The sequence below is a fragment of the Pongo pygmaeus genome, chromosome 1 (genome assembly GCF_028885625.2).
Source record: "Pongo pygmaeus isolate AG05252 chromosome 1, NHGRI_mPonPyg2-v2.0_pri, whole genome shotgun sequence".
NCBI lineage: Eukaryota > Metazoa > Chordata > Mammalia > Primates > Hominidae > Pongo > Pongo pygmaeus.
The window spans coordinates 11325631-11336300 of record NC_072373.2 but is presented as its reverse complement, the minus strand read 5'-3'; the positions used below and the strand labels follow the sequence as shown (position 1 = coordinate 11336300).

Sequence of the window (10670 nt, the reverse complement as noted above, 5' to 3'; positions counted from 1 at the left end):
CCTGAGGCATGCTCAAGTTTGAGAACCAGTGATCTAGATTCATAATTAGTTCTACCCTAGTTTCATTGATCTTATGGAAGAATTTTATTCCATGTTCTCTGACCTGAGACCTCTACTAAGTCTGAAATTTTTGTGTCAGTTTTTATTGTATTCTCAGTTGAGTTATACTACCAAGCTTAAGAGATAAAGTGACGTGAACAGATGAACCAGTCTGAAATTAACCTTTTACCTTTCAAATGAGAAGCTCAGCACAGGCTGGGAGTACAGTCTGGTTTTATTGACACATTTGGTCTGGGCAACTCTTCTGTTTCTTGACAGCCAAGTAGGATACTAACAAGGCTCCAAGGATTAAGGTCCCAGAAAGGCCTGCCACCCACAGAACTTTTGAGTCTACAGGAGCACCTGGAGGATAGATGGAAAGGTAGGTTAATGTACACTAAAACCAAGTGATTCTGTGTCCTGACAAAGACTAGCCGTCTTCTGCTATAGGAAGGTCAATTTCTTTTCACTAGAAAAAGAGGGATAGAAAGGAGGAAGTTGCTCTGGTTTGACCAGTAGTTTGGTTCACTAGTTTGATCTCCTCCCTCTTGGATACTTACGGAGCTTTTCTGGAAGGTTCTTAGTGGCTTGGAGTAGAATCATGGGGCCTTTGCTAGAAACACTAGCAGTAGTGTTCTGAGAACTGTTGTCAAAATTTCTTCTTCCTGTTAGAGAAATGAGACCTAGTAATTCATTAGTTTTTGCACACACAGGGCAGGGATAGAAAATGTTATGGTGCAAGGCCAAGTCTCTCTATAAAGCTTGGTTCTATGCCTTACAAAAACCTCATTAAGTATATTAATATGTACTTGAACAAGTGAGATTTTATATCTGATGCCATTACCTTAGTTTCACCAGGACTTTGGTATAAAGATGTTAGAAACTATCCCTGAACTGCCATCATTTTCTAAATAGTACTTTGACAGTAACATGTTTATAATTCAGAGATCTTTCCCTGCGATTCAAAGGTAACTATTAGAACAGAACTTGGAGGCTGAGATGCAGAGAAAACAACTTAATGAGTTTAGATCTGGTTTTCAAGTAAAGTAAAACAAATTTGATTCACTTGAAATACACAGTTTTACGTTTTCTGTATCCTATGTTGTATTAGGAAAGATGGCAAGATGGCAAATGGAAGAGTGGGAAACAAAGGACACACATGCAGGTGGACAGTGAGGAAAAAAACTATTTCTGGAGTTTGAGACCAGCCCAGGCAACATAAAGATCCATCTCTATAAAAAAAATAAGACAAAGGCCAGAGGTGGTGGCTCACACCTGTAATCCCAACACTTTGGGGGGCCAAGGCGGGTGGATCACCTGAGGTCAGGAGTTCAAGACCAGCCTGGCAAACATGGTGAATCCCTGTCTCTACCAAAAATACAAAATTAGCTGGACTTTGTGGCACATGCCTGTAATCCCAGCTACTCAGGAGGCTGAGGCAGGAGAATCACTTGAACCTGGGAGGCAGAGGTTGCAAGCAAGCCAAGATCATGCCATTGCACTCCAGCCTGGGCAAAAAGAAAAACTCCCGAGAGAGAGAGAGAGGAAGGGGGGGAGAGAGAGAGAGAGAGAGAGAGAGAGAGAGAGAGGGGAGAGAGAGAGAGAGAGAGAGAGAGAGAGGGGGAGAGAGAGAGAGAGAGAGAGAGAGAGGAAGGGGGAGAGAGAGAGAGAGAGAGGAAGGGGGAGAGAGAGAGAGAGAGAGGAAGGGGGAGAGAGAGAGAGAGAGAGGAAGGGGGAGAGAGAGAGAGAGAGGAAGGGGGGGAGAGAGAGAGAGAGGAAGGGGGGAGAGAGAGAGGAAGGGGGGAGAGAGAGAGGAAGGGGGGAGAGAGAGAGAGGAAGGGGGGGAGAGAGAGAGAGGAAGGGGGGGAGAGAGAGAGAGGAAGGGGGGGAGAGAGAGAGAGGAAGGGGGGGAGAGAGAGAGAGGAAGGGGGGGAGAGAGAGAGAGGAAGGGGGAGAGAGAGAGAGGAAGGGGGGAGAGAGAGAGAGGAGGGGGGGAGAGAGAGAGAGGAAGGGGGGGAGAGAGAGAGAGGAAGGGGGGGAGAGAGAGAGAGAGAGAGAGAGAGAGGAAGGGGGAGAGAGAGAGAGAGAGGAAGGGGGAGAGAGAGAGAGAGGGGGGGGAGAGAGAGGGGGGGGGGAGAGAGAGAGAGGAAGGGGGGAGAGAGAGAGAGGAAGGGGGGAGAGAGAGAGAGGAAGGGGGGAGAGAGAGAGAGAGAGAGGAAGGGGGAGAGAGAGAGAGAGAGAGGAAGGGGGAGAGAGAGAGAGAGAGGAAGGGGGGGAGAGAGAGAGAGAGGAAGGGGGGAGAGAGAGAGAGAGGAAGGGGGGGAGAGAGAGAGGAAGGGGGGGAGAGAGAGAGAGGAAGGGGGGGAGAGAGAGAGAGGAAGGGGGGGAGAGAGAGAGAGGAAGGGGGGGAGAGAGAGAGAGGAAGGGGGAGAGAGAGAGAGGAAGGGGGGAGAGAGAGAGAGGAGGGGGGGAGAGAGAGAGAGGAAGGGGGGGAGAGAGAGAGAGGAAGGGGGGGAGAGAGAGAGAGAGAGAGAGAGAGGAAGGGGGAGAGAGAGAGAGAGAGGAAGGGGGAGAGAGAGAGAGGGGGGGGAGAGAGAGAGGAAGGGGGGAGAGAGAGAGAGGAAGGGGGGAGAGAGAGAGAGGAAGGGGGGAGAGAGAGAGAGGAAGGGGGGAGAGAGAGAGAGGAAGGGGGGAGAGAGAGAGAGGAAGGGGGGAGAGAGAGAGAGGAAGGGGGGAGAGAGAGAGAGGAAGGGGGGAGAGAGAGAGGAAGGGGGGAGAGAGAGAGAGGAGGGGGGAGAGAGAGAGGAGAGAGAGAGAGGAAGGGGGGAGAGAGAGAGAGGAAGGGGGGAGAGAGAGAGAGGAAGGGGGGAGAGAGAGAGAGGAAGGGGGGAGAGAGAGAGAGGAAGGGGGGAGAGAGAGAGAGAGGAAGGGGGGGAGAGAGAGAGAGGAAGGGGGGGAGAGAGAGAGAGAGAGGAAGGGGGGAGAGAGAGAGAGGAGGAGAGGGAGGAAGGGAGAGAGAGAGAGGAAGGGGGGAGAGAGAGAGAGAGGAAGGGGGAGAGAGAGAGAGGAGGGGGGAGAGAGAGAGAGGAAGGAGAGAGAGAGAGAAGAGAGAGAGAGAGAGAGGAAGAGAGAGAGAAAGGCTGGGCATAGTAGAATACGCCTATAGTCTTAGTTGAGAGGCCCAACTGGGCGTATCACCTGAGCTCAGGAGGTCGAGGCTACCATGAACTATAATCATGCCGTTGTACTCCAGTCTGCATGACAGAGCAAGAACTGGTCTCAAAAAGAAAAAACACAAAAACAGTGTAGAATTCTTTTAATTCTACTTCTATTTGCTAGTTGTAGGACCTCAATCTAAGATGGTTCATTCTTTAGAAGTAGGGATAATATGCATTTTTGGAGATGTTAAAGGACTTAATGTTGTACTTTGCATAAGAAGCACCATTTAGTTACTACGAGTTTTGCTAGAAGGGACTTAAAGCTTCAGAGGTCATGAATCCCAACTCAGAGGCTAGACAAGTACAGGTAGAACCATGTAGACATACAAACACATTGACTACTTAGAAGCATTGGACCCAACGAACCAGAGACCACATTCTAGGTCTAGTCATTCTACTTATAGATCTTTAGGCTGCATTGCCAGACCTGTCAAGCAGGTATAGACATGTTTGTCGACTATCCAGGTGTATCTTGTTAAAATGAGACATAAGATAGGCCATAAACTGCCTTGGTTGGTGGATGAATTAAAGTTTATATGGAAAAAGCTAAGGTTGAGGGTTACCTGAATATTTATAGCTTGTTTTAGGAGACAGGAGATTCTGGGAAGCTAGTCATCTTTGTTATATGGCACTGCAAGTACTTAGAGAAGCCTTAGTAAGATTAATCTTCAGTTTGTTTGGCCAGAGACTAGGAAAGGTTAGACATGGGACTCAAGATTCATTCAAGTCTGTCCTCTAACAGCTTGGATACTCACGACTGAGATCAGGACAGGTTACCACACAGGATGGTGTCTCAGCAGGCTGGCAGACTGACACGCTGCAGTGCAGATGTACCTGGGAGCCAACAGAATTCAGGTCATTTGTGGTATCACCATGCCACGTGTCTCTAAACCTGCTTTCTCTCCCCAGGAAGAGGTTCAGGAAGTTATCAGAAAATTGATATGGTCCAAGTTGATATCACAATAGCACTAAGGAACTGGAGTCCAATTGACAGATGTCACTCATGTGATTGGCAACAAGGGTTGCTCTGAGTCAGTACCAATAGCCAGCATTAAAGGGCTTCCTTGGCTGCAGAGTAATAGGACATGGAAACAGTTGTAAGTTGGGGAGGTTCAGAGCCCTGGTGAGTGTCATGGAAGGGAACATCCTACCGGTCCCCTGAGGGCCTGTTTCTCCACTGTAGGGTCCACAAAGCTGAAGGTGAAGATGCTGAAGCGCTGGTGGTGAGAGGGAAATGGAAGATCCAAGGCTTTCTGGACAGGGATCAGCTGGGTCTGATAGTTGTCTCCAATGTAGGGGCAGCTAGACCAAGAGACCCAGCAGTCAGGATGGGCTTCTTTGAGAGAGTCTCAGCACAGGTACATGAAAGACCACTTACCCCTCTACCAGGATGGGCCACTGTGGCTGACTCAGGGGGTCTGTGCTGGGTGTTGCCCAACACTGATATAGGAGCAGCCCCAGGTAGGGGTCTGTTCTGTGAAGGATGGAGACCTCCACGTAAATGGGATCCCGAAGCAACTTCACCACTGGGTAGTCACCAACACCATAGTAGGAGCCATAGTTTTTATCTGCAAGAGGCAGAAATAAGGATTTGAAGTAGTAATCTCTCAGTGACTTGAGGGACTGTCACCCCCTTAAATAGCCCCAAACCCCTTAAATGTCTTGTTACTAACTTAGGGTCTTCATGCCCCAGGAGACTGGATTTAGACTATAGGCCAGATACTCCAGCCAAGGGGGTCATACCTTTGGCAATCTGAAGTTCCAGAGTGAGGGGTCCAGGCTGGGTCTCAGGAAAGGGTGGTGGGAGAGTAAAAACCTGGACATTGATTGGGAGAGAGTTGCTACTTACTGAGTAGCTGCAGCTGACATGGAGCCTGCAGAGAAACAAGATTTTAGCTAGTTGGTTGTGGGAGGTGGGTGTCACTTACACATCCTTTCTTTTTAACTCAAGGAAAGCATTAAGTGCTAGACAAGTTTATAAGTATGATGCATGTGGTTCCTGCCCTGCTGGAAGCTGTATTTTAGTTGGGGAGACCAATAAGTAAGTAGGACCAATGTTTGAGTTGGAGATAAGCACACAGAAATAAAGATGCATCATGAGAAACAGATGCTTGCCATAGAGAAGATCAGGGACGACCTTAGAGGTACCCTTGATATGAAGGTGAAAGAAAATAAACTTGAGGTAGAGGGAAAGCCTCACCCAATATAGAGCAAAGTCTGGAGGCAAGGAAGTGCTTGAGGCCCTTTGAGAATTCCATAGAAGAACCAGGCTGCAATCGGGGAATTGTGAGTAAGAGACTGAGAATGTTAGAAGTAAACAGACTGGAGATGAAGTAGGAGCTGTTTTATGCAGGGTCCTGATGTTCATCTTAAAGCTTTTTGCCTATGGCTTTAAGGTGTGTGATTTGACAGACTTAAGGTTTTAAAGGAATTCTTTTGGCTACAGCACGGACAGTGGAGAAGGCCAAGATGTAGAATGGAGAAATGTAGGCTGAAATGTAGAATGGAGAAGGCCAAAATGAGAAAAAAATCTAGTTAAGTGAAATAGCAGAACTCCAGGTGAGCTTGAGACTTAGGTCAGGTTGGTGACAGCAACACAGATGAACTTAGTCAAGTAATGGGCAGTGCAATTGGTGAACCAAGGTAGCAGACAGGTTTTCTCCTATTGCTGAGGAATGCTCGTTTGTGGATTCAGGGCTTACCTGAGAATGCCCACCTTATGGAAGAGGAGAAGTCATTCTGGCCAAGTCCTTACCTGAAGATGCTGTCACGAGTGACAGAACCACGGCTCCCATTTTTCACATCCCTAGTTGCCACCAGTTCATTTTCATATACTGCTCGGTCTGCAGTGATCTACAGGAACAGATGGAGAAGTCTTGATCATTTGTTAGCATTATGCTGCTTGACTTGCATCTGGTCTAAGCCCTCAGCAATGCTACCGTGTTGCATGGTATATTTCCTATTCCTTCAGCAGAGGCAAGAACACATAGCAGTGACATCCTGGCAAGTTATCACTTCACCTTATTTCAGGACAAAGGAATAAGAAGGAATTTGAGTACCTAGGAGAGGCAGCTGAAGTGCTACCAATTCCACTCAGCATCCCTGCTGGTTTCTTCTCTATAGCGTGGTAAATGACAGCCCCTTAGCTAGATCACAGCTGTGATGGTCTTAGCTGAACACCCAGAAGAGATTAACTTTTTCAGTGATGAGGCATTCTCCTGCCCTAGGGACTCTCCCAAACTCCAAGAAGTAGTCACAAGTATCGTTCACGACCAACGTATTTCAGCTCTCCCCCACTGGCCACTACAACCTTCCCACCCGACTTCCAGAGCCAAGAACAAAGCTCAATTGCTCACCTGTCTTGTGGTGCCACAGGAAGTAAATGGAAACTGGAACAGAACAAAAGCTTGTGTTGCCATCACAGGGTTACATGCACTGTCATTCCTAAGGGCCAAGCGCACAGAATCCAAGAGCAGTGGTGGCGAGGTCACGTTCCGAGACACAGCAATAGAGAAATGGCCCTCTCGGGTACAATGCAAGGTCACTGAAACAGAGCAGCTGTGCTGAAGGCAGGTCATCTCTCCCATTGTGGAGAGAACCAGATGAAAGTCTAACCACTTAGATACTTTTAATCCCCGAGAAGTTGGTGTTCCCAGCTGATAACCTCAGTGCAAGATCAACCATCCACAGTTTAACCCAGGCTCTAAATGAGCTCCTGGGGTTGAGTCTTGCTTCCCCGACTTATTGTGTGACCTCAGGCAAGTATTGCACCTCCTTGCTTCAGTTTCATGTGTTAAGAGGGGGATAGTAGCTTCTACCACATTTTGCTTGTCAGTTAAGATTAAGATCTTAGAATAGAGTGTGTGATATATTAGGTTGGTAGAGAAGTAATCGCAGCCTTTGCCACAATGGCAAAAGCCGGGATTACTTCTGCACCAACCTACACATACTCTGAGGTCGAGTTTATGTTAGAAAACCTCAGAGCAGGATTAGAGACATGCAGAAAGCAACAGCTTTGAAGTGACTCTCCGTAAACAATCCCAGACCATCAGCCAAAGTCACTATAACTTTCTGTCAGTTAGCAGTTATCTGGCACTAGAAAATATCTGGCACATAGCCTTCAAGTCTGAGCGTTATTGGCTTTATATCTGGATTCTGGGAGAATGGACAGTGGGAATTGTAGAAGTCTGTTACGTTGGGATCAAGTGTTCTTGGATGCATGGCTACACGGCAGCCTGCTACCACTTGATGTTTGCCTTCTGAGCAAACCCCTCTCCAGGTTTCATTGTAATTGCCACACTTCTTCAGCTGGTTTCAAAGGTGTGCTCACTTACTCACCGGTGTTTCCATAGTAGCAGGAATTCACCTCTTCAGAGTTGTAACAACAGCCTAGCCCCTCACAGTCTCCTCGAGAGATGGGTGAAGGTGCACATGGCAGTCTGTCCTGCGCTGGGATGGAGTCACACCAGTCAGTATCTGGAGCATCTCGGGCTAGGTTTTGAAAAAGAGTAAGTCAGGTTAGGTAATGGAAAAGTTAGTCTTGAATACCATTTTGATACAAGTCATTGACTTTGTATTCCTGTAGATATGTAGATGATTGAAATAGGTGTCTATTTCATATTGTAGATAGTCTTGAGAGGTTACATGTTATAGATTAAGTCTTGGGAGGTTGTCAACATTGAGTCACCTTGTAAGAAAGCCCTGACATGAGTTTTTTAAAACAGAATGTCAACAAAATTGGTAGAAGCAGTGGGGGCTTCTTATTCCTTCAAGTAACAATCCTTCCTTCTGTTCTTTAGAGGCGTTTCTCAAGCCTTAGTTTGGATATGAGTTATCTGAGGATTGTTTTTGAGTTCAGGTCTGGTTCAGAACTGGGGTGGGGCCTGTGATTCCTCATTTTATTAGTGCTGCCCATCCTGGCTATGTATTGGGAAGGAAGGCAGGTGAGAAGAGTGAATTTAGAGTTTGAGTCTGTTCTGACTTTGAGGACGGGCTCTCAGGCAAGACTTTCTAGAGTTGAGTAGGCATCATACTTCCTGCTATTTCCTTAGGGAAATGCTCAGATACCCCTCCAGCTGGTGGGATGGGAGAGCTGGGTCCTAGTCTCAGTGCACATCTAGCTCCGTGGAGGTATTGTTCCAAGTTCCCTTGCTAGCTTCAGTTTTCTTTCCTATCATTCTCCCCATAGGTGAAAAGCTCCTGGTTCTGGGAGAGTTCTTTGAATCCCAGCTCGGTCATTCACCAGTGATAGGCCCTTGGGCAAACTTCCTGGCAAGAGATAGGTTGGATTTTTTTTTTTTTTTTTTTTTTGAGACAGTTTTGCTCTTGTTGCCCAGGCTGTAGTGCAATGGCACAATCTCAGCTCACTGCAACCTCCGCCTCCCAGGTTCAAGCAATTCTCCTGCCTCAGCCTCCCGAGTAGCTGGGATTACAGGAATGCACCACCACACCCGGCTGATTTTGTATTTTTAGTAGAGACAGGGTTTCTCCATGCTGGTCAGGCTGGACTTGAACTCCCGACCTCAGGTGATCCACCTGCCTCAGCCTCCCAAACTGCTGTGATTACAGGTGTGAGCCACTGTGCCTGGCCAGCAGTAGTGTTTGCAGCACTATGTTAGGATTAGGGAAGTAGCACCTGCAGTGCTTACCCACAGTGCCTTGGCATTGAGGAATCTCAATTGGTAGTTATCCTAAGGATTGCCCATGGAGGTGAGAGTTGGGACATGATTCTTCCTTCATTAGTGTCAGGTGTCACTGCACAGAGCAGGTCAGAGAGGACCAAGAGTACTTTCATGCCCCACCCCCCCACCCCCCGACGATCCTGAGAGCTTCCAGCCTTTACCTAGAAGATCCATAGGACACTTGAGCAGCTTCCTCTCTGTAACCATCTTGTGTTCAGCCGCACCCGCTCCTTCAACTCCGACTGGCATGATGTAGTGGGAGTTCTGGAGAGACAGGCCCTTGGGGGTCAGCCTGGATAGTAGCATGAGGGGCTTCACTCAGTGTCCTTGGCCATTGGGTCATACTCACCCACTCAGTGACATAGCAGCTGCTATAGGTTGCCTCCAACACCACGGAGCTGCCCGGACCTTTTCTTATCCAGGTGCCACAGTCAGAGTCATTCTGCAGCTTGTGGAGCAGCCCTTGGTTGTCTGGAGGGGTGGGGAAGAAGTGAAAAAACACAGTGGTCAGTCTCCAGTGCCAGAAAGGATAGTCAGCCTTGCCATTAGACCCCAAGGAGCAACTGTCAATAAGAGGAACAAGAGGGAAATCAGATTCAGATCAGACGTAGTTATAACTTAGACTATTTCTTTTGCAGAAAGATGCAACAGGGCTCAGAGGGTGAAAGTATCAAGACAGGAAGCTAGGGAGACATCTTAGGTAGTAGAGGAGACATATCATTGCTTGGCTAAGCAAGGCAAGTCATCAAACTTACCCCAAGCTATTAGTACAGGAGGAGACGTTGCCTCCTGGCTGAGGTTTACAGCAAACTGGAAACTCCACGGCCCACAGTGGAGCACACTGGAATAATCTGGTGCCTCAGGCTTATGCTGGCCACTCAGAGCAAGAGATAATGAAACACACAGCAAGACGCACCGCAGCAGCCACATAATGCTACCAGGAGTTCCTGCTGGCTACAGGCTCTCCACCTCCTCTCCCAAGAGCCGAGGGTCGGCCTGCCCAGATTCCTTTATATACAGAAGTCAGGCTTGTTTCAGCTGCACATCTTTGTGACACTCAGGTGGGATGCCTTTAGAAAGGGGAATTCTTCTAGCCTCATTTGCTTTGGGGCACAGTCTGCAGCTGCCTCACATTAAATACCACAATCCAGGCAGACTTCAGAGCCCAAGAAAAATGTAGTAACCTTTAGCTAACAGAAAGGAAGGAAAGAAAGCTTCCTCAGGGTTGCTCAATATAGCATTTGTCCCACTAGTTTATTGAACGTATTGACTTCAGAAGACCTCCCTCTAGAATTTTGCACATTTGGGTGTGAAACTACCATCTATGAGCTATGGGGTCTGGGTACGTTATGAACTCTCTGAATCTTGGTTTTCTCATCTGTAAAATGGGAATGCTATCTCCTGGCAGTGGTGCGCTTGAGGATTAAGCGAGAGATTCTATGTCAAGTGCCTGGCACAGTGCTTGGCCAAGCAGTGAGTGCTCAGTCAACATTGTTGGGTGAGAGTTGGGGCCCTTGAGAAGCCTTGTCACCTTCTCCATCCATTCTAGAAAAGTTTCTGTACGATTAGATCCTCTCTCGAAATTCTAGAAAAAATCTAAACTTATTTCCTGAGAAAGGTAGATTTTGAACCCTTTCCTGGTCCTTAGAGGGAATCCTACCACAGCAATCTTTCAACAAATTCCAAAGCATTTCATTGCCATAACTGTCCTACAGTGCTTCCCCACAGGATC

General features: G+C 47.7%; 1 protein-coding gene across 1 annotated transcript; it reads right to left on the bottom strand.

Moving 5' to 3' along the window:
* Positions 1–256: 256 nt before the first annotated feature.
* ZP4 (zona pellucida glycoprotein 4) lies at positions 257–10154 on the bottom strand. The gene is made up of 12 exons (XM_054437032.1): positions 9694–10154; positions 9288–9409; positions 9100–9202; positions 7596–7748; positions 6614–6801; positions 6013–6110; positions 5001–5131; positions 4636–4825; positions 4409–4559; positions 4013–4091; positions 600–704; positions 257–402 (listed from the first exon to the last, which is right to left on the bottom strand). The coding sequence occupies exons 1-12, from the start codon at positions 9866–9868 to the stop codon at positions 275–277; spliced, it is 1623 nt and encodes a 540-aa protein (XP_054293007.1). The 5' UTR covers positions 9869–10154; the 3' UTR covers positions 257–274.
* Between the last annotated feature and the right edge of the window lie 516 nt (positions 10155–10670).

Excerpts from the sequence above, each read along its gene's own strand:
- ZP4 (XM_054437032.1), bottom strand. The coding sequence starts at position 9,868 with ATGTGGCTGCTGCGGTGCGTCTTGCTGTGTGTTTCATTATCTCTTGCT. Across the intron at positions 6,111-6,613 it reads CCTGTGGCACCACAAGACAG|ATCACTGCAGACCGAGCAGT; the intron begins GTGAGCAATTGA and ends CTGTTCCTGTAG. Across the intron at positions 4,092-4,408 it reads AACAGGCCCTCAGGGGACCG|GTACATCTGCACTGCAGCGT; the intron begins GTAGGATGTTCC and ends GTTGGCTCCCAG.